General features: G+C 36.6%; 2 protein-coding genes across 2 annotated transcripts in view; one reads left to right on the top strand and one right to left on the bottom strand.

The window, feature by feature from the left end:
• Positions 1-24,047, top strand: part of ARL13B (ADP-ribosylation factor-like 13B) — a 37,982-nt gene that overhangs the window by 7,303 nt on the left and 6,632 nt on the right. Inside the window, exons 4-5 of the mRNA XM_010017308.1 lie at positions 20,816-20,921; positions 23,110-23,323. Of these exons, the coding sequence (XP_010015610.1) occupies positions 20,816-20,921; positions 23,110-23,323 (320 nt within the window). The remainder of the gene's footprint in view (positions 1-20,815; positions 20,922-23,109; positions 23,324-24,047) is intronic.
• STX19 (syntaxin 19) lies at positions 6,524-7,402 on the bottom strand. The gene has a single exon (XM_010017307.1). The coding sequence runs from the start codon at positions 7,400-7,402 to the stop codon at positions 6,524-6,526; it is 879 nt and encodes a 292-aa protein (XP_010015609.1).

The raw sequence follows: 24,047 nt of genomic DNA, 5'->3' as shown, positions 1-24,047 counted from the left end.
AGGCTAATAGCATTTACTTCCATTGCTATCTGAATGTTATTAGTACAGGGAAGGCAATAAAACCAACTTAATACAGCTAGTTTAACTCAAATCTGTTCTGAAAATGCAGCTATGACAGTTGACAACTGAGCAGTGTTTCTAAATAAATACAGTTTTAGGTTTTTTTAATTGTTGGTTGGTTTGGTTTTCTCACATAAATCTCTATGCCCTAATCCTGTAATAAGATTTATTTAGGTGGCTGGCTGTACCTGCAGAGAGCCCACTCACTTACAGGATCAAGTCCCAGGGGTTTTTATTCATGTCAGTAGCTAATTAGAAGGCAGAGTGTATTAACTGAGTCTAATGGTGACTAAACTAAGTTTGTTGTTTCTGCCTTCTAACTGGTTGAGCCTCAAGCCTTTGAACCGAATATGCTCTTACAGTGTCCCAGTTCTGTGAAGGATCCAGTAGTTCTTTGTTTTATACTTCCTATATCAGCCTGCATCCTGAGTTATGAATTCTTTCTTGTATTGTCTTTGTTTCTGTTTGGTTTCTGTGTTCATGGCATGGCTATGCTACTCTTGGCATGTTCAAATCACTGAACCCTAGAATTTGTTCCACCATTTGAAGCACATCTTACATTGTGAAGTCTTTAAGTTGTGAAGCACGAAGGCTTGGTCAGCAAGCACTAGTGTTTGTGGTATGGAAACGGAGTGCTTAGCAAATGAAATTAAACTGGTCCCATCCACCTTCCCTTCCCTGAAGATGCCTTTCATTGGAGATGCAAATCCCTGGCACTCCTACTTGCCAAATAAAGTTCTGTGGCATAAACTTTTTTTCCCTAAAGTCCCTAAAAGTGTGAATTTATCAAAAGCAGAATAAATGAGACAGCAGATTTTCAAATTTGTGGTGAAAGTTAGCCTTTTTTAATATTTCCTTCTTCTAAGGATGTTCAGCTTTTGTTTTGTTGTTTGTTTCAATGAGGTACCTTGCATCCATGTAGCTGTAAGTTCCCTAATGTCTTGCTAAGTTTCTAATTAGTGCATTTTAGTCTCTGCATGTATGTGTGAAGTCCAGTATTTGCTGAAAACAATACAATGACCTCTGAGTATTAAATCCGGGGAAGTTGAAGCTGACTTTAAGTAATTCCCTTATCTCCCATGTTCTTGCAGTGCAGAGCACAATCTTTTTCTCTTTTAATAGAATACTGTTACAATTTCATGCCAGAGGAGAGAAACTCCTTTCTCTGTGATTTCCACTCTTCACAAGCATGTTTCTCATCTGGACTGTTGCTTTCCTCCAGCACTTGAAATAGACAAGGAGAAGCAGAAAACCAGGTGTAATTTGCTTATTCTCTGATCTCTGTAGGTGCACAGATTTCTCTACTGTGTTATTTGTATGCTTAAATACAAAGTGGTTATTCATTAATGTTTTACTGATTACCAATAATCATCTTAAAAGCTAATAAAAGAACCTAAACTCTAGAGAAATGAAAGGAAGTAGCCATAACTTCAAAGTGTGTGTGTGCTGAAGAATGATGGAAGAGTTATTGGTGACTTGATCAGAATGAAGCAATTAGAATTTTTATACTGGATATTCATGTTTCTTTTGAAGCATAGATTGAACCCATGTACCAAAATTTCAACAGCCAGCTCTGAATTTTAATCTAATGCTCTTTACCCTAATTTGTGCTATATGCAGTATCTTGTACAGGGAAGTATAGGCAAGTATTCTGTAAGATTGGGTGCAAGTCCATTGTGGACTTTGAAGGCAGCAGCAGAAGTGCTGTATATGCAGTATCAGGTGTATCATTCTGTGTACATACTCTACTTGTCTCTTCTTTTGTTTGTGTGTGTGTACTTGGTAGGTAGTAATCAAAAAGACAGAATTACTATATTCCTTCACATCTATGTGCTTTCATCTATCTGGAGAGAACTAATTTTACCAGTTGGACTGGAGAAACTAGGATCTTCATGAGTGGTAGCTAAAATGGACCTTTGAAATAAACCATTGCTCATAAGGCAATTTAATTTGTGTATTTAAAGGATCATTCTAGTTATCAGTGGTCTATTTGTGGCTGTGCTCTATAATATTTTCCTTATTAGTTAATAAAACTTGTAAAGGAGTGATATTGGAGTGGTAGCTATGGTAAGGAGGTGGGGATTTGCCTCTGGACAAGAATTCTTATCTGTCAGCATTCTATTCATAATCTGCCTTTATACCATGGATTACCTCGGCACAGAGAAAAGAAAAACTTGAAAAAGAAATTGCATTCCCTGCTAGGTAAATTAATGCTTACTGGAATGTTCACCCTGTTTTACTTGCGGAGTTCCCAGTGTTCAAAACATTAGGCTTTGGATTAAGAAGAGTGCTACTGTTGAATGCTTTTAGAAAATTAGTTGTTCAATAGTAATTCCAAAAGGAAGTAAAATACAATTTGTGTGACTGTACTAATGAATAAACACATTCCCTACTCACCTTTTCTTCCATTCTCTGAAATCTGTCACTAGTTCCTAAAGTCTTACCCTATTTTTCCTTCTCTTCCCTTCATCCATTCAGCATCTCTGGCTGGCTGAGCACATCCTGTGTCTTGTTGTGGTGCAGCAAGCACTCAGCTGTCTGTTCCTTTTGAGAATAGGTGAAGTGAATGAATTATAACTAGTTTTAGTCTCTCTTCTAACTGTCTGAATTTGATATAGGTAAGCAGTTATTGTAGGAGCTAACTGTCCTTGCAAAAATGATCTGAAAAAGTAGTGGGGGAAAAAACCTTTTTCTACTCAGGCAAGCAGATTTTGATGTGATATACTAGGTAAAATACATCTTAGAATCATAGAATAATTAGGGTTGGGAAGGACCTGAAGATCATTCCAACCCCCCTGCCTTGGACAGGGACACCTCAGCCTAGGCCTTGCCGCCCAAGGCTCTGTCCAACCTGGCCTTGAGCACTGCCAGGGGTGGAGCATTTACCACTTCTTTGGGCAGCCTGTTTCAGTGCCTCACCACCCTCGCAGTGAAGAACTTCTTCCTTATATCTAACCTGAACTTGCCCTGTTTAAGTTTAAACCCGTTACCCCTTGTCCTATCGCTGCAGTCCCTGATGAAGAGTCCCTCTCCAGCATCCTTGTAGGCCTCCTTCAGATAGTGGAAGGCTGCTGTGAGGCACACCACTTGTTACCAGTCTCCAGTTGGGCATTAAGCCATTGCCTGCAACTCTCTCCGTGTGGCCATCCAGCCAATTCTTTATCCACCAGGTGGTCCATCCATCAAGTTGATGTCTCTCTAGTTTAGAAACAAGAATGTCATGCAGGAAATCATGCTGAATCATGAAGTTCCTTCACCTAAACATCCCTTCTCTTCAAAGATTTATAAAAGAAAATGACATATTCCTAATTTAGGTAACTGTATGCTTCTTCCTGTAAAAAGATAATGTTGTTTAGAACTGTGAGGTCTGATTCACTACAGTAAAAACATCTCTGATAGTAACATTTAAATAACTTCTTTACTTAAAGTTGAAAATCTGTTTGGTAAATCTGTTTAGGGCATGTTTTTTTGTTTTGTTTTGGGTTTTTTTTTAATGTTAATTTTTCCCAGTATTTCTATTATTTTTTTGACTAGAAATAGAATGTTTCCCCGGCATGTTTTTCCTATTTTGCTTTACATCTGCCAAAACAAGCAACAGTCTTTTCTGAAATGTACTGAGAATTAATGTCAATTTGTATCACTGCATATGAATTATGGGTAGATGGGTCTCATTTCATAATGAAAAGCAAGATTACTAAAGAGTATGAGATGCACTCTTTATTACAGAGCAAAGTTGAGTTGGAGTCAGTGGCCTTCTCTTTTTTTTGCCATCTTTTCTTCCATGCCAATTGATTGTATTATGGTGTGCCATAAGAAAAGTAAAAATGAGGACAACTCTTGCTCCTTGTCCTCCCTGACAGAGGAGTGGATAGCAAGCCTTAGCAGATTCAGGGAAAAGTGGAGGCCCAATAGCTTGGAGAAAGAATAGACTGTATTGTGCAATGTGGGCATAAGATTGGTATGAGACACTATATTACAGTAATATGGGAATATAAGAGTTCTGATATTTTTCCACGTGATACTTGCTTCAAATTGAGTTGGTACTGTGGCGTCTTAGTATCAATCACCACCTATGGAGGTATCACAGTATCATTTTAAGACAGTTCTCGTAACATGCTGATGATATTGGCTGTTACTGACTCCTGGCACAAATTACTTAAAAATGTTAAACTTCATATTTGGCAATTTTTTTTTTTACTGTTCTGTATTGCTACTTAATTCATGTTTGCTTTGCTCATGTAGGCCTTGTTTAACACTGGTGCTTAAGTAGATTATCAGTTTGGGGAAATTGAACTGTAGAAAGCAAGAGTTCTTGCAGGTCTTACGTTCATGGGTCAACTCTTCTGTCAGCATATTCAAGGTGTATACAGGCATACGAGTTCAAATTTTGTTTTGGTTTTCTTTTGCCTTTTTTTTACTTTGACATGAAATACATTTAAGAGGAAATAAAAGTCCACATGCTATGGTTGATATTTTTATGCCAGAGAGATTGCTGCGTGGGTACTTTTTGTAGTAGAAAGTTAATTTCTACATGTTATTTTGGCGATGAGGGATTATAGATACTAGTATTTCACATTTCCTATTAGAAGTCTAGCAGCTCTGCTTTAATGTGTTTGCTTTCCTGCATAACTACGGAACTAAAAAAACCCAAGCAACTGCTGGAAAGTTGTTTTAATGATTACTGCAAAATTTCTGCTGTTAACATTTTGAATGCTCAATATCCAATTCTCCTGATATTGTAAGTTGTAGTTAATTCTGTTTGCTTTCAGCTGATAGCATCTCGTATTAAGAAGAAACTTTCACAAGTCTTTCTGGTTTTCTTTCTATTCAGTTCTTCTGCAGTGTGTTACATATGTTTCTGTTTTGCCATTTCTAACCAATATACAGCTTAAACCTACTTGAATTATTTACTATGTTTATGTGTAGGCAGCCGTCCTCCTGAGTATTAGTGAAACTCAAGTTTTCCTCCAGGATTTAAAAGTACAGCTCTTGTTCAACAAGACCAAGTTTACTTCAAAGAAATGTATCTGTTGTGTGAAGAGAAAGGGCTAGCGCAGGAACACATTTCTCCCTCAGATGAGGATGCCTGTGTGAACACTCCTGCATGGGGGATACCGTGTAAACAGGTGGCGTTTGTTGTATTTTTGTTTTCTTTTCTGCAGTCCTGACTGCAATAATCCTTCACAGATGTACCATAACACCTTTTTGTTTAAGGGACCAGGAGAGAAGGAAAGGGTTATGTACCTTTGTTTTTTTCTAAAAGTAAAAACAGGAAAAGAAGATGGGGTGATGTTTCTGTGTAGTGCATATTTCTGTATGTATTACATACATTTATATACTTAAATACATACATGCATAAGAAGGGGCATGTTGGCCCCGGCAACTTTTTTTTCTGTGTTGCTTTTTGGCTAGTTTCTGCCCTTGGAACATAAAGGTAGCTTCACAGTTAAGGGAAATTATGTAATGGAATAGTATCAGTGGTGCATTATTTAATTTTGTCATTACTGTCTCAAGAATCCTTTTCACTTTAAGGTTCAGACCTCTGATTGTACTTTGATAACATATAGTAATTTCAGTTGAAATTTTAAGCCGGGATGGGGGGAATCCAACTATTTATAAATACTGCAATGTGAAAGTAATTCAGTAGTGCCTTTTGATAGTAGATTGATTTTTTTAAATTTATTTCCTTTTACTAGATGCAGTTAAAGACATCTAGCATCACTTAGCGTCTGGCAGAATTGCAGTGCAATTTGCTCTGACTTCTCTGACTGTACCCAGATATAATGGTATTGATTGTGTCTTTGCACAGCATAAAGGAGTTCAGAAATACATTCCTGGTTTGATGTTTGGGTTTGGCATGGTATGTTGTTGCAGTTTTCTTTTTCGAAATAACTATTTTGTCTCAGTTCAATTATTATTTTCTGTTGAATTGTGTTAGAGTTGTCATTCAGTTCCAAAAAAGGTGGAGTACAGGGCAGAAACCTATATGTGTAGAATTTTTTTGGTAGGATTTCAGATTCATGGAATGAAAACCCCTTAGTTTTGAACCAAGTAAATATGGCTGCTAAAATCCCCTAAGGCAATTAAAAATACTAATTATTATGTTGTAAAAGGTAAACTAAACCATTATTATGAACCCTGGTTTTGAGATGAACTATATCTTCAGTGCTTCTCAAAAGCACAGGTAGTTTGTTGCCACATTGTTTTAGTTTGAGTGGAAGAACAAACAAGTGACACTTGTGTCCTTTAATCCTTTCCCCTAGTTCATGTGTTTCTGTGCAAAAAAAATCATTCTTTCCATTCTTCTAAGTCTATTTGGAAAAATACATGCAGTTTTTCCTGAGAACTCTGTGGAAAAGGAAATGGGAAGAAAAATTAAGCAATCAAGGGATCCTGACACTGCTTTATAATACCAGCTTACTGAATAGGAGCCATTCGTATTTCAAGCAGTTTATTTCTTTTGTCATTTGCAGCATGGACAACACCAGCAGCATAATGCTTTGCAAGGGTTTCTTTTTCGATATTTAACTGCAAGCCCAAATTTTTCTTTAGATACTTGAATGTATTCTTGGGTATTGTTCATACTGATTTCAATGTTGTTGATCATGTCCCCTTGCTCCTCCACCAGAACTGATATCTGGATAAAAAGTTCCTTTAAGTCTTTGATCTGGTTCTCCAAAGTAACTAGTTCTTTGTGTCTCTGTTCAATCTCTGAAAGCTGAGCTTTGGTAATTTTGACTTCAGTGAGTAGATTTTCATTGAAAATTTCCCATTTTCCTTGTTGCAGCATGTCATTGACTTCTTCCTCAGGTACTTCTTTACCAGCTACTTCAAGCTGACGGAGAATAAATCTTCTGCATTTCTCTTGCTTAGCAGTTATAGCATCATTGTACGAGAGCATAGCATTTAGGTAACGCTGGGATAAGAAAGCGTGCTGGGAAGCTAGAATTCTTACTGTGGCACGTGATGGCCCATGTTCACTTTCAGCTTTTTTCACTGCTTTTGACAGTTCATCCAAACATTTTCGTATGTGCTCTGCTTGAACTTTTATTTCTCGTGCTATGTTAGATTCCTTTTTAAGAACACTGAATCTCCTCATTGAAGATACTAGGCTTTTTTGTTGTTGACTGAATTTATGAACTTCCTCAGCCAAATTATTGATGTCATTCTGAAGCTTCTGGATTTCATGCAAGTGCCTTTCAGTTATGGGCTCTTGTTCATAAATAATGGCCTGCTGTTCAAACTCCTCCTGCTCTTCTTCTTGTACAGTTGCACTGTTGTTTTCTCCAGCTATCTGTAGTTCCTTAGCTCTCAGTTTAAGCTCTTGAAGGCGATCTCTCATGATTTCTGTGTTCAGGCGGGTTTTTTACCCTCTTGCAAAACAAGGAGTTAACTCCACTATCTTTTTTTTCTCTTGTTTCGCTGTAATCAAAGTGTAACAACAATCAGTGTTAGCAGTTTTATATATATATACATACAAAGTAGTTTTGGAGAATAAAGCTACTTCCCTCTGCACAAAAGTAAAGTAAAAGTAGAAATTAATTGGAAGTGGCAGGTATTCTGAACAAGTGTACAAGATAGGTGGTGTCAATACGCTCCACCATTTAATCCAGATTCAGTAGGACTTAATAACCTGAAGTTTTTAATTTATCTTCACATGGCTATGGTTTAACAGTCTTTCCTCAGCTTCTTCACTGTAGTGTTTTTTCCCACATACAGTGATTTGTAGCCCAGTCCCTTTTTTGTGGTAGAGATTTGTGGAGTACGGTCCAGCATTCAAAACAATAAGGAATATGGCACGTGGACATGCCTTTTGCTTTGGGAAGGAGGAGGGAAGTAACTCAAATTCTCATTTTATCGTTATTCCTTATTTCATGAAAACTGATCAACTTTTAAATCTTTTAGGAAATAGAAGTGAATCTGCTGCTCTGGTTTTGGATTCTCAGTAGAAAGCATGCACTTCAGCTTTTGAGGTTATAAGATAAGCTGTAGTGAATCATAGTTCTGGTATGAGTAAGCTGCTTTAGCCTTTTAGTTTATCCACACTGAAAAACCTTTCTCTATTTTTCCTTTCCTTCCCTTGCCTGGGGAGTTAAACTGATAGTAACTGAAGCAATTAACTCTCCAGCAAGACGGAACAACAGAACTCTAGTGTAATTTAAGAATTCTAATAACTTAGGATGAAAATACTTTTTTATTTATGCAGATGTACTTTGTGCACTTTCATGACATACCATTCATTAGTGTTTATTTAATAGAAAGTGGATTTAGTTTTGTTTTCTACCCTAGCTGTTGTGCAAGTTTTATTGGAGGTATAATTAAGAGAAAGATTCTATTGTGCGTGTTTTGGGAAATATCTGAGTTCAACTATTTTTAATTATAGGGAAGAAAGTACTTTCCTCAAACTCTATATGAATGTCTTCCTTGGACTGTTATCAAGAATGGAAAATTTCAGTACAAAAATAAAACTTCCAGGATTAGAAGATAATGGAGTCTTCTGGTTAAATGAAATGTGTCTTTCAAAAGGCTGTTCAAGCATAAACTTTAGACAGTACAGTAGTATCTTTTGGCTGTTTTCAGAGGTTTCAGGCAGCCTTCTGAAATAGTAATGTTTTATAGGTACGTTTCTTCTGAAATTCCAATTCTAAAGATTTAATTTTTATTTTTTTTTTTTTTAGTAAGCAAATGCATTTTTACTCTATAGTAGCCAAAAGGATGCATCTTTAATAACTGCAAAGGATCAATCCAGTAGCCTGTCAATACACAAACAATTTTGTTATGTTTTAACAGCTTCAAATGATCCTGCTCTGATATCTCTGCTCCCTTCTGCACATTTAAAGTCTCTAAATAGATTTTTTGCATAATTTATGTCACAGAGTTGAACAGTGTGAACATGTCTTCCACAGACTTAAGTCTGGCTTGTCTGCAGGAGGATTAGCTGAAAAACAAGACTTGAAATGCTGCAGAGATCAATCGTGAGAGAGAATGTTGATATTCTACCATTACATGGATTTCCCTTACCACTTTTTTGGTTTTTTCATTAATGCCTTAATATCTGAATTTAGTGTTTGTTGATTCATACCAGGGGAATTGATAAAGCCTGGAAGTCATTAGAAGTTACAGTAATGTACTAACACTTGTGATTGGGCAAGCTTGCAAGTAATTTATGGGAAAACATTACTGGGGGGGGGGCAGGGGAGAAGGAATGCGACGTGTTAATTTTGTTACAGTAATTCCTCTTCATTGCCTGACTTGTTGTGTATCTCCTCTCAGCATAAGTCAGGCAATTTCTTCAAGATAACATTCTTCAGGAATGTTTCAGAGCTGCTTGGCACCACTGAGACTGCTGCAGGGAAAGTTCAGTCTGGGGCATGGGAAGGGAAGTGTTAAACGAGGCTTCAGAGAAGTGACCTGAAAATCTGCTTTTAGTATAGCCTAACACGTCTGTTGACCCATGTTAATTTAGCATAGCTTGACAAGCCTGTGATTAAAAGCAAATTCTAAGGGCATCATTAATGCTTATGATATGAGGTGGCAAGACTTTCTTTTATCCAAGAGAATGCAAGTAACAACTGAAAAGCTCTAAAACATGTATGCAGTCATCCAGTTACTCCTTTAGAACACAATGCAATTTCTCAAAAGGGCAGTTTCCAATTTTCCATATGATTAATCTCCTCTGGTTTGAAAGTAAGTTAAACACAGGAGCATACTGGGCTTCATCTTCAATTTGTGTATCCATTAATGATTGACATTGACTTTTCAGTGCTTTAGGTGCAGTGGTCTTGAAATAGCTGTATTCCGGGGGAGGGAGGGGGGAAGCAATGGAATTGCAGATCTGCAAGTATTCTCAAATATCAAACTTGCAAGGGAGTAAGAAGAAAACATTTAAGATTGGTCTTAATGGATTTTTTTTTCTTTTTTAAATATCAGTTTCACAAAAGAGTGGAATGTAAGCACTTGAACCCTAGTTTCATATCTTACACCCTATCAGGCTTGCCTTCAAAACCTGCTACTGAATGTGCTTGCCAATAAAAGTGGTTGATTACGCTGGCAACTGAAATGCATGCTGGTTTCAAATAAATAAGGATGTCTTCATGACAAAGATAACCTTGGAAATTGTTGGCTTGAATTCCTGACTGTTGCACAACAAGCTCTGTTCCTATACTGAGTCCTTGTTGTTGTTCTATGTGTTTGTGTGTATATATAGGGGCACATCCTGTTGTTCTTTTGATTGAGATAAAAGATCTCTTTCCTTGAAGTTTTTGTCAATAGAGGGAGAATATGCCTATTCCTTTAGAGCTGAGTGAAGGGAATACGTGGATCAAAAGCACTCCAGTGACACAGTGTGTCCCTTGCCTTCAATAAAAGATTTTAAAATACGATCCCTCTGAAACAATAGTAGCACAGTCTAGCACATCTTTTTCTTCATCAACGGTTGTAAAATTTAGGTTAAAACAGCTAAGAAACTGACTGCAGTACAGGCAAAGCAAATCAGTAGATGAGAAAGTATTAGCTTGTTAAACTGTAGCTTCAAATTATTGACTACGTGTAGAAATGGCCCTAAATGCTCTTACAGACATAAATCTGAAAGCATTTGTGAGGGTTGCCCTTGTTTCTAACCGTTCCTTGGTCATTAATACTGCTGTGTCATCTTTTATCTACTGATACTAAAACCATATGTGTGGAGATGGAATCATAAGCTGATACCCAGTCTTTAATAAAAGACGAGCTGTAGAAATGGAGTTGCTCTAATAGTATAGCGGCAATAACTTAGTCAAACTGCTGTGGCACTGTGTCTTCACTCTTCAAACTTAGAAGCAATGTAAGACTGAAACCATAGCCAGAGAACAGGTGGGACTACAGGATAGATTTGGGGAGGAGGTGGCAGGGGTAAGGAAGGGAAAGAAGGAAGAATCAGGCCTTATTTTCCCAGTACCTAAGTTGTACTCAGAGTTCAAGGATTATTGATATGCTTTTATACACGTATTTGGGGAGAAAAAGTTGGAGTACACACACAGCGTTTCAGTTTGGCCACTCTGATAAAGTATGTCCTAAATTCAGAGATAATGAATTTGATGGAAATGAATATTTATGTATTATCTACTTCATTTTTTAAGGGAGGGAGGGGAGAGGAGGAAAGGACAAAAAAAAAACCCGAACACAGCAATTGCAGGGTTCTTTTGCTTAATTGCAAAGCAGCCATATAGAATATGCTTCCACCTATCTAATGTATTAGTTGACTCAGTAAACAGGGAGCCCGTATCCAAAAGTGAGATTTGACTTGCATGAGGTTAAAATGCATAAATGGATCTGTGAAATAGGTAAGTTGATCATATGGAACTCTTGTTACTGGTTCTATTAAGATATAATGGCTTATTTTTTTGGCTTTGATAGATTTATTTCCTTTCCACCCTCTGACTTACCAAAACCTTCTGTTTATTTTAATTTCCTTAGTTTTGTTTGTTATTTCTTGCTTATTCAGTACCTTCATTAAAATGCCTGACAGAATGCACTGTTCGTATTTGATCTTTGATGCAATTTGCATGCCTCCTTAGGTTCATTCTGACATACTACCGTCCACCAGGAGAAGAGGACTTGCAGGGAATTAAGGGACAGAATTCTCTCTTTAGGAGCTCTTCCAGATATATGATCTGTGTTCTGCGTCACACTCCTTCCTTCACCTCTGCTTAAATAGCTAGTTCTTTTTTTTTTTTTTTTTTTTCCTTTTGCAATTGCAACAAAAATAAGGGTCAGTTTGTTTTCCTGTTCCTTAGTTATGAGACAATTCAGGGCACTGGGTAGAGGACACTTTCAGGCAACGTGTCACAAAGGAATTTCAGGTTACAAGTAAGTTTTTAATTTTTTTTTAATTGTCATTATTTTAATCTATTTCCAGGCTGAAGTAAAGTTACATTATAGCTCTGTTGTGTGGTGCCAACAAACCTGCATAACTTATTTTGGAGCACAACAGTTATGAGTAACGTTTGGAGTCATACTATAGTCTGGAACTTGATTACTGCTTTAAGTGTCTTAAGAGTAGCAACAAAATATTAGTGAGAAACATATACCATTTAAATGCCTACAGTTTGAGATACTTAGTCTGTGGGAAAAACTAGGGCTTGAGTTGGAATTTCGGTTACTCCAAAGGCTGTGCTCTCTTGTGTATTCTCACAAAAAAGAAGGAACTTGTTTGATGCTTTTTGGAATTTTGCCCTATTACCCAAAAATATATCTGAAGTAACTAAAGTAAGCAATCTTGCTACAGTAGGTTATGTTTATTTTCTCCTTTGTTTAAAAAGTTTCCTCTAACTTGAATACCTGGTAAACAAATGTGCTTAAACCAAGGATTATCACAGCAAGGTGGTTGATGAAAATACGCCTTAAAGCATTTCTGCCTTAAGATGATAAGTCCTTGGAAAAACATATTTTAAAATAGTTCTAAGTTCAAATTTTTCTATGTGGGAAGTGTGGGAGTGGTTCAACAGGAAAATACCAAAGGCAGAGAGCTTGCCCTGGTTATGAGCCTAAAAAAAAGATGTCATTCTATATGGAAGGTAGCTAAATTGTATCAGAGTACATACAGTATGATAGTGCAAAATCAGAAACATTGTAAGCACAGGGGACTTAAGTGCTAATGGGTGTATCATTCTTAATATTAGAAAATACTAACACGCAAAGGTCATTTGCATTTGTCAGATTTTGTCTCTGGGAAATAAATAACCTGTAGCACACTGCATCTGGCATTTCCTACTATGTAACACTGTGGAAATGCAATCTGGTTGCTTGTCGCCTTGAGACAATGTTACCCACCATAACTGCCATAAGGCTACCCAGTGAAACCAAAATGGCCAGTATGTAGGAGCATGGAAATGCTGTTTTCAGAGCAAGGTAGCTTGGGAGTTCTCTAATTATTGTGAAATAGATCGTGGCAGGTGGAAAAATGTTTATACTGTAAAAACATGAGATACAAATGGAATAAAACAGGTCTGAGTATCCAGAGGTCAAAAGATAGGTAAGAATGAGTCCAGAGTTGCTGGAAAAGTATAACCAAATTGTGCTGCTGGAGTAAGCCCTCCAAGGGAGATGTAAAGGGGGAAAACCGACCTTAGTGACTTAAAATAGTTCAGATGTTCTGTAGTGTTTGGACAGAAATCTGTAACACAGTCATATTGTAGGAGATGTAGTTGTCTTGCATTGATTGTGCAATGTTGGATAATGTGAGAGAGAATCCTGAGAGAGAAGAGAAGGAAATAATACAGGGTATAAAGTTTAGCATTTTGAGTGGGAGAATACAGCAGTTTGTCAATCATCTGTGTTACAAGCTTTTGTACTTCCAACATCTCTACAACTGTCAGGACTTTTCTTAAGTTCCGATTAGAAAAATGGGTGGGAGGTTGCTATTTTATTCTTTACAGTGAGGGTGGTAAAACACTGGCACAGGTTGCTCAGAGAGGTGGTAGATGTGCCATCCCTGGAGACATTCAAGGCTGGGCTGGGTGTTGTTCTGGGCAACCTGATCTAGTTCAAGATGGCCCTGCTCATTGCAGGGGATTGGACTGAATGACCTTTGAATGTCCCTTCCAACCCAAACTATTCTATAATTCTATTTTATTAAGTATTTGGTTCAAACACCCACAGTGAATCAGCAGCAAGTCTGAGATTGTTCCTTGAAGTTTTGGAACTTCTGTTGTGTATGTGTGACTGCAGATGAGGAAGACTTCAGGGAAAGCATCTACCACCATTTCCATGTTTACAGACAGCAATTCTCACGTTCTCTGGTGATACTTTGCGTAATGGAAGGTAACGAGTTCATGCTTTTGCACTGACATAAGTCACAGTTATGATGTTACATAGTGTACTTACAAGTCTTGACTGACAAATCAATGATCTTGCTTTGCGAATCAGTTAGTCTGTAGCTTACTCACTGTAATTGGTAGGGGAATGGAGTATTCCTTGATTAAAAGCAAAACTGAAGAAATTTAATGTTTTGATGGTGGTTTTTTACCTATTAAACCAAAGATGTACTGTCAGTAGTGCTCTTTAAGAGACTTCAGAAATGAGCAGTAGAGAGAGGTAAATGTGTACATTGTAGGTATCTAGGTTTATTTGTGTATTTCCAGCAAGAATAATACTAGAAATCATCACCTTCACTTAATTAGCTGGTTCAAATATGCTGGCTGCCTGTAGGTTGCAGAAATACAGAAAGAAAATGGTAATCTCCTTTGCCAAAAAAATTATACAACTAAGGTCCAGATACTGATATTGTAAAATGGTATTTGAAAATAAACTAGGAGCAAGAGAAAGGGCTGCAACAGGATAAAGGACATGTGGAATTCTTTCCATTTATTAGGATGTATAGTTTGAAATCCTAGTTAACAACTTTTTATAGCTATAAATCAGTTCCAAGATTTTTGTCTTCCTGACAGAAAAATTGCAGGCTCAAAATCTGTGCTGTGCAACATCCTATTCTACATTCCCATTTCATGTCTGTCAGACCATATAGCTACATATCACAGCCTTGGAACTCACCTGTAATAAACATAAGGGTTTCCAGGCAGCTTTCTTAAAAATATATCTCATAGGCAACTTTGACTAAGTTACCTTAATGTTTGCCTAGGTATTGATATATCAGGGTGAAATAGAGTATAATAAACCAATTCATATTTACAATATTTTAAATCTCGTACAAAAATATTGTCATTGCTTTTGGAATTACACATCTGGAAGCTGAACTTAATATTGTTGATATGAGCCCAGGAATCTCTTTGGATGCAGGCTATTTGACCAATGGGTGTGATTAAACTAATAGTAGAGCAGAATGTGATAGAGAAATGCGGTTTTGGTAAATACGAATATGATTCGTATCTGAGGTGAGAATGAGGCCACTTTACCAAAAAGAAACAAATTATAATTGTTAACATTCTTGTGACCACTTCAAAGGGTAATATGAGAATAAAGTTCTTCTAGAGTTACCTAGAGATATTATAAACAGGATGAGTTTAGAATCTTATTTCTAACTATTCTCTTATTTAAATGCGACCTGGAGGAACTGTTCAGGGAAAAGGTTGAATTAGAGAAATGTCTCTTATATCTCCCAGCAACTGCATGAAAGCAAACTCTTAATTGACATTTGCAGGCAGCTAATCTTGTAGCACTTTATTCACCAGTTTTTCATTATAGCTTACCCTAATATTCAAAGGATTGATTTGCATAAGAATTGAAGGCATGAAAAGCAAATTAAAGAAATTAAATAAACCAGCTTATTTAAGAAAGAGGCTAGTGTCAATCAGTAAAAAGTAACTGATGGGTTTGTCATTGTTGTCAACAGTCTAGAAGGCACAGGATTTTAGGCTGCTGAAGAAGCATGTAGTTTAAGATCTCTTAACACGCAACATCTGGATTATTTCAGTGTAGTTAAAAGCTTTCAAAGGCAATCTGCAAAAAGTCTGCGGAAAGAGGGGGCTCCGAGCTTAATCTTAGAATGCCATGTGGTCTCCATAGGAGGCCTAAAACTGTTAGCTTTTTCTCCTATCTGCTTGTTTGTTAAAAATGTCAAGAATTTTGTTTTCTGTGACTTCCTTGAAAAGCAAATGAGCTGCCAGTAACTGAAGAGGAAAGAACAAACTAAACAATCTGACAAACCACCATCTTGCTGTCTTTTTGTGGATCAGGAGTTTGACTTTCACGGATGTTAGCATAAGCAAAATACAGAAAGACTAACAAACGTTTTCTTGCCATATCTGCTGAAACCTCACTTCCCTAGGACAAAACATCCTACAAATTGCTGTCCACAGGATTGCCCAAGAAAAAAGGTAATAGATGAGAGGTGAAATTTGTCAAGGAAAAGGAGCTGAACAGCATTTTAAAATAGAAGACCAACTGCAGACTGAAGAACATGGCATTGTTCTTTCACTTGTCTTGACTGCAGCTAAATTCAAAGGTTCCCTCTCTTCTTTGTTTTCCCAGGAATGCTAATTCAATCCCTCAAAGCTATGGCTTCTTGGAGTAGCCTTAAAGACTAATATACTTGATTTTGATAAATAATTCTCATAAAACACATTTTCCTAAAGTTGCCTTTAAGCATGTTGATAGTTCTGATACTGTAATATTTTGAGTTCAGAGATGCTTTGCTTTTCATTAATCCTGATGGCCACCATACCCGTTTGACTCAAAATTCTGTGGTTGTAATAACTGCCTTTTATTAAACAACCCCAAAGCAGCATCTCTGAGACACTTCCCCAGTGTGTACCCTTGACAGTATTTAGTTTTCAGTGTTGTTACTGTATGAGAATCCCACAGAAGTGGAGAGAAATACCTAAGTTGGAAAGTAACTGTTTAAAAGAACCCTCCTACTCTGCAAAGCAAGAAAACAAACACATGCATGTGCACGTACCATCACACAAAATACCTTCTTCCCAAATAAACCCTGCCTTAACATTTCTTGGATTTTTGATGAAAGCTGAGATACAAATGTGTTCATTTCGTATTGGATCTTTTGGTTTGTAAAGTAGATTTTAATGCTGATTATTATTTTTTTTTTTTCTCTTTGCTCAGTAATTTATGTTTTAGAAACAGCTCAAGGAACACAAGTAGTTTGCATTCAAACTTTGTTTCTCTCTGGCATGTCTTCTGGCTTTTAAGAGAAATATTGTTGCTGAACTGCAGATGTCAGTTGTGCCAATGCACACATACACTCCCTTTCCACAATGTTTCCCATGACTCTTAACAAAAGCTCTCTAGTTGCTTTAAAAAATCCCACTTGATATAAAAGCAGTTGGTGCCTACCTTTTCTTTACTTCTGGTGTCAAGTAAGTTTGTTACACTAAAAAGGTTCCAAATATGCTTTATGTGAAATAGAAATAAGCCAAGCATGATTTTATATGTGAAAGCTTCTTACTCAGCAAACTTAATGTGACAAAACAACAGACACTCTCCTGTGCTTTCAAGTATGTTTTGATATATACTGCCTACAGTTTTTTAAACATGAAAAATTGCTATATATGAAGTTCTATTGACTTGGAAAATTAAAATCAAGGTCTTTCCTTTAAGATAACTCACATGTATTCCCTAAAGAAGAACGTTTTATGCATAAAACTTGCCCGAAAGCCTAGCATTCCTGTGCATGAGCAGCAGAGCTCTGAGACTGTATTTACTCTGAGAGATACTCAGTTCTTTACAGGGTAGACATCCATTATTTGTTTGTCTTGACACTTCTGCTAATTTCCATTCTAAACCACACACTACGCAGTCTTTTTCTAATATTTGCAGCTTTATAAACTTCAAGTAGAAGAAAAGTCTTTACCTTTTAATCCTGTGCTGGTGGCTTTCTGGTTTATCCTTTACAGAGGAACTTCTGAGGTTAAACTTCAGTATAATCTGAAAAACAGATTGTTTTGAATACTTGCCTAAGCAATGCATCTAGAGTGGCATTCCATTAAGTATTTTCTGCATGCCTTCCACTTCTAGCTCTTTATATAGCTGTCCAGGGGTTCATCTTCAGCAGCAGTGGTGCGAGAGAAACTGACTTGTGCAACTGCAGTAGACAAGCAAATTGATTACTTTCTACTTGGGGAATCTGGTTCTGCCTGTTTGAAACCCAGCCTTGCTGAGAGGCGGATCACTCCTGGAGCTGCCCAGTAGCAGGAAGTGTCTAGGAGCAGCTCCCTAGATAGAGGCTTTGTAAGCTGGAAGTGGAGCACTGCCTACCTATGAAGGACAAGTGTAAGGGCAGGGATTGCTTTCTTCTACACTAAAGCGTGAAGGGGAAAGGAAGCAAGGGTAGGTCATGGAGGTATTAATGCATTTACCTGGAAAGGAAAATAAAAAGCTGTAGCAAAACAATGCCTTCTATCACAGTATCTTAAAATTATTTTAATTACATTAAAGTGTGACCTAAAGGCTGAAGCGAGCAGGGGCGTACAGCAGGAAATGTATGACCTGTGCAAAACATAAGCTGGAGACAGCTATTTGGATATGCTACTTTTCCAGATACAGCACCTCAGCTGTTATTTTTTTTTAATCCAGTCAATATTGCAACAGGATTGCTGTGGAGAAAATGGAAGCTAATTGACCAAAAAGCCAAACCTTACACCATTTAAGGTATTAGAGGTTAAAAATCAGCAGCTACTACAAGTTATAGGACATTGGTGTCACACTCTCGGTGAGCTATGCAGTTTACCAACATTTCATTCTCCTTCAGCTGTGCTTTGTAGAGTGTGCAGTGCAATAGCACAGTAAATAGTGCAGTTATTGAATCTTCAGGTGAGAAAGGAATAGGCTGTGGCAACAAACTGTGTTCAGAAATATTTTCTTCAATTAGATCTAGGTGGATTGACAGCACTGCTTGAAGAATCCTTTTTGAGACTAAGGGGCAGTGCCACAGGATTTCCAGACTATAACAAAGATGGTTATATGGGGAACAAAGAGTGGAGATAATTGTTTCCTATCTCTTAATTACTTTCCATAGCTTTCTTGAATTTCATTTCAGTGTTTCCCTGGTTTAGCTTTGGCCCTATTTCGTAGGTAAATACTGAGAGGATATTACTTGTTCTAGCTGGTTGGTGAGAGATGGTGCCAGAGTATTATATTGAGTGTCATAGGTTCTGTATATGCACTGAACAACAGCTAGGGAATCTCTGCGCTGAATCATACAAAGTACTGTAGAAATACTCTTCTTATTGAGAAGTGGAAATGAATTATCAAAGGAGGGGTGGAGAGGAGAGCCATTTGAGTTAATAATGATGACAAGATTTCAGAACAAAGGTTATGATATCTGGTTCCAAAACCATCTGCTATTGTGTTCATAGAAGCTTCCCTAATGCTATGCAATGCTCCTCTTTACAGCCTTTGCACTTAGCTTAGATTATTACTGTTGTAGAAGATGCAAAATAAGATTGCATAGTATGCTTATATTCCAAAATGGTGTACACTGGTTAAAAGCAAACTACCAGTTTTCATGCTGAAAAACAGTAACTTCAAACAGGAGTAGCCTATTGCTCTTAAAATACTATTTAATATCTTTTCATCCTCTCTAGAGTTTTACCATACTCACTTTTAGTTAAAAGCAGGTAACAGAAGAGGAAAGACTAGATGTCCTGTTGTCACAAAGGGATTTTATGGAAGAAGGGAACAACTCTTTTTTGACTTGACCTCTCAGACCCTCAAGAAACAGGAAATACTTCCTATGTGGTTTTTTGTTATTTTTTTTGTCTGTTTAAAATATGTATTTTGTATTTCTATGTAAATTTCTCCATTTGTTATTAAAATTTGCTTGTAAGTGAACTCTGAAAATCATTGACCAACATGACTGCAAGTTTACTTTTCTAAGTTTCTTCTTAGGGAACACATCTGCTTGGCTAACACATTCCTAAATACTTAGGTAAACTTATCGTGTTAATGCATCCTACCTTTTTCAATGCTGACCAGTTTAAATCCATTTTAATCAAGAAATTGAGTTCTTAAGGACAATCAAGTCCTGTGAGTTTCATGAAAACAATTACTTGGATGGCTGAGAAAAATGCCCATAAGGGAAAAGATTTTGCCTTTCTGTGAGAGGTGTTTCCATACAGGTTTTAGCAGTTACTCTTGCTTTTTCATACACGTAGTTTGTCATGTACATTTTAGGGCTTTAGATCAGAAGCTTTTCCAGTTTTATTTAATATATAGAGGAATTTTCAGTGAAACATTAAAAGGTTAGTCTTGATAAAAGGAAGTAACTTTCATTTCTGTGGTTAGAATATGGTATCACCAAGAGTTTGTAGAGGTGAAGAACTTAAGCATTTGGGTTGTTTATAATTCTGGACAGTCCTTTTTTCTTTGTAGTAGTTATTAATATTAAAGTGTTGAAAGGAACATAACAGCCTCTGCTTCAGGGTGTATGTTGATATTAAAGTATGAAATAATGAATAATGTTCTTTGAGTGGTAAATCAGATCTGGTTTGGGCCTTTTAAAAAAACACACGTTTTTGGCTGTGGTGTTGGATGCAGTTACAGAGTATATGTAAAACAAAAAAATCTGATCAACAGTCTCACCAGAACTTAAGATGTTTATCTTCTGGAGTCTTCTTTGCTACTGTATCTATAAGAAATAAGACAATGATGGCCCTTGATCTTACAGAATGCTTATTTTGTAAGCTCTGTGTTTTGTTCACCTTTTGTTTTCCTTGCTTACCTCTATTTAATAATAAATAATAAAGTATGTTTTCGAGAGCCATTCATGCAAGTTCCTCCCTCTGAGCTTTGTTTTACCTGTGAAGAGCGGGTTAGAATTGTTGCACATTACCTATCAAATTGTTTGGCATCAGAGAGAAATTTTGGGTAGTAGGCACACCCAAGATGATCATGAAGCAGTATTATGGGGGGAAATGTGCATGATTTGGGAAGTTGCAAAGTTCTGAACTTGAGTCTATAGACTCCAGCAGATTGTACTGTGTAGCTTTAGATGTAGAACGGTACAGTCTTTTACATCATCTTAGCTGTAAAATATAATTGCTTTGTCTATTAATAATTAAGCATCTTTTATTTAGTGTTAGTATCGGCTGAAAATAGTGCATGGATTAATTGGCTGAAAATAGTGTATGGACTAACATGTTTATTGAGTAGAAAGAACAATTAAGAATTAAAGGTGAAACAAGGCATTTTCTCATTACGCTCTCCTTCCCCTTTGTTTTTGTTTTTATCAAAAACTTAGCTATTAGAGATCTGAGAATCTGTTTCATGTCAGGGTGCAAAGTGTTTCTTTTGATCTTTTCTTTAGGCTGGCAAATAAGCAGGACAGGGAAGGAGCTCTGTCAGAAGCAGATGTAATCGAATCCTTATCTCTAGAAAAGCTTGTCAATGAACACAAGTGTCTATGTCAAATTGTAAGTATATTTTAAGATAATTTGTTTTCTAATATGAATGTAAATCTTGCAATAAGGTAGAGGAGTATGCCACATAGCATAAAACAGAAACTAAAACCCTGCAATCCCAGCAAAGATAAAGTACCTATATCTGCTCTGAAAGATACAGTACCTATATCTGCTCTGCAAGCAATTCTCTGCCCACCTTGTTGCTCTGCTTCTGGATCTGTTGAAGAAATCTTTAGAACAGGGATCCTAAAAGTGTACCTGCTGGTCCATTTTGAAACCATGTAAGAATAATTAGTTACTGATGTGGTTTCAAACTTCTTTAATTGGACAAAAAGTTTAGTATTCCACCTTTTTAAAAAGAAGCAGGAAATGGAATTTGCCTGTGTTGGCATTCAGGAAGGATCACTGTTCAGATACAATGTTTATCTCATTTTCATAGGTAAAACCACCATTAGTCTGAGTCGCCATCTGGCAAACAGTACAAACTTAATCTGATTCCTAGGGCATCTAATTCCCAGCACAATAGTCATCAAAGGACAGTGTTAGAGCTAGTTACTCTATATTTGTCCTAAAATACCTACATTTCATTCACATTGAAAAAAAAAAACCCAAAATAATCAAAAAGGGATGGGAGAATCTGTATAAAAGCTGCTTGATATTGGTCAATATTTCAAATAATTTATCCAAATTCGTAGTCCCTGAAGTTTTCTTTAAGCCTCTGTTTTAATCAACCAGTTTGTTAGTAATTATTTGTTGGCTTTACTTTAATGATTTTTCTAATTGCAGTAAGAAACATTTAAAAAGATAACGAGAGTTTTGCTGTTATTAATCAAAATTAGAAGGCAATTTTTCAAAACTATTCCAGCTGGTATTGGGGTTTTAAATTTTAATAAGACTTTTAATTCCTTAAGGAGAGTTTTAAAATTCATAGGGTAATACATACTGCTATTATTTTCTCTAGAAAGTTGAGTTATAGCAGGACACAGCTATGTTCATTATGTCATAACGCTCTGAGTGCTTTTCTTCAGTCAGTGGACTTTGCATTATGCTTATGTTCATTATCATAAAAACGAAACTTGTGAGTTTGCCATTTTTTTTCCAAGGGACTTCTGTGGCAAAAATATTTTCTTGCGAAGCATTATCGATATAAAAGACCTGAAAGATTCTAGTGTATTTTCCAGTACTTAGAGTTTCTTAATTTATGATGTGTTCCAGTAAAACGTTGTTCTTGTTCTCCATTTATATCTTGGGTGTAATCAACAAAGAAACTAGATCACATGCTCTAAGAAATTTTAGCTGAAGCAGCTGAGAGTCTTACTCAAATGGGCAGCTTCTTTACTAGGCTCATTAAAGGTAAACATGGTCCCAAGTTATTTCAATATGATGACTCATGGGGTGAATTTAAACAGGGGTGTTGTGAAAGAAGATTTAAATAAAATTAGCAAGGACCAAAAAACCCTTTTGTTTGCTCTTACTCTTTTAATTAGTTTTCTTCTGGATCTTTAAATTTCCCCACAAAATATTAAACCATGAATATCATGACAAAAGTTTTACTCCAAGCAGAATGCATAATATTTTGCTTCACCCCTGTCCACAATACCTGTTCTGATCTAAAAAAACTGAATTGGTTTCTCAGTTTTTATGAACCATTCACACTGGATTTTATTTATCCCCTATGTGCCTATGAACAAGTCAAACATTTCTTTCATTTACTGAAGCTAAGCTGATGCTCTTGCATCTCATTTTTTCTGTTTTGCGAAATAAGTATAACATGGACTATTTATAAATCAGCAGCAAAACAGAACATAGATGCATAGATGTGGATGTATAGGGAAACAGGTATGAAAATATGCATATGTATATATATATACACACATAGCATGTGTATATGTCACAGCTGTGTGTATATGTAACAAATGTATATATATGTCTACAGAGTGACATGCAAACACGTTTTTCTGTGCAGTATTTTTGAAATGGGACTGGAAATAATGGAAATTGGTAGAACTGATGTGATTTGTATCTTGGCAAAAAAAGCACCTAAATTTATAGAATACCTAAATGCAACTTTATTTCCGATACTTCTTAGTGTTTTACAATTTCACAGTAAACAATAATTGTTTGTCTGATTTCTTGGTTTTAGTCAAGGAGTGAGATCTGAAGTGCAAATAATATTCTTCTCTTTTCCATATGTTTACAGGAACCTTGCTCAGCCATCATGGGCTGTGGGAAAAAAATCGATAAATCAATAAAAAAGGGTTTATATTGGCTTCTACATATCATAGCAAAAGATTTTGATGCCTTAAATGAGCGCATCCAAAGAGACACTACAGAACAAAAAGCATATGAAGAACAAAAGAAACTGGAAAGAGCTGAGCGAGTGAGAAGGATAAGAGAAGAAAGGTATTCTTTCTGCAATTTCTTCTACCTCCCCTTCCTCCCTGTCTCTAAGATACTTTATTCATTCCTGTGCGTAGAGCTTATGGGAACCAAGCTATCAAAGATTTAAAGCTTACTGAGCATATTGAATTCTTCTAGCAAATGATTCCCCAACTGTTACTACATAAACTGAACAGTCTGGTACAAGTTCTCTCTTCTGCTTATTAGAATCTAGAATTATGAGAAATTACGGAGGTGTTTTAAAAATAGAATAATAGGCTTCAGTCTGGTTTCCCACCACATAGATTTTAACAAAAAGAAACCAAACCAAAAATACCCCAAACAACTGAAAATCTTGAAACAATTGTTATAAAAGATTACCAGTGTGTAAATTTCAGCATACTGTTGAACAATCAAAACCTTCCAGTTCTAGATGTATTCTGTCATGTATCCTGTCCTCAGAAACTGCTTCTACTTCCTAAAGCGCTGATTGAACTGTCTGGCACATGGCAGCATGTGTTTCTACCTCTGCTGTAAGACATACTTGTGCTTTACTGATGTTAGCCTGCCATTATGATTTCTGTAGAATGCTTTTTCACAATGCAGAAGTGTATTGTAAAAATCAGCTGGCATAAATTGCAGGATGAGTTAGATGACCTAATAAGTGCTCTCTATTATGTAAAATTCATGGGCTGGCTTCTTCATAATTCTTTGTTCATCTCCCCTCTTTCTCCACGCTCCCCACCCCCCAAAAAAACC

Source organism: Nestor notabilis, unplaced genomic scaffold (genome assembly GCF_000696875.1).
Source record: "Nestor notabilis isolate BGI_N333 unplaced genomic scaffold, ASM69687v1 scaffold14936, whole genome shotgun sequence".
Classification (NCBI taxonomy): domain Eukaryota; kingdom Metazoa; phylum Chordata; class Aves; order Psittaciformes; family Psittacidae; genus Nestor; species Nestor notabilis.
Note: the sequence above shows the minus strand (reverse complement) of the source record. Positions and strands in the feature narration are given on the sequence as shown.

What these genes read in the sequence shown, in the direction of transcription:
- STX19 (XM_010017307.1), bottom strand. Translation starts at nt 7,402, where the DNA reads ATGAGAGATCGCCTTCAAGAGCTTAAACTGAGAGCTAAGGAACTACAG.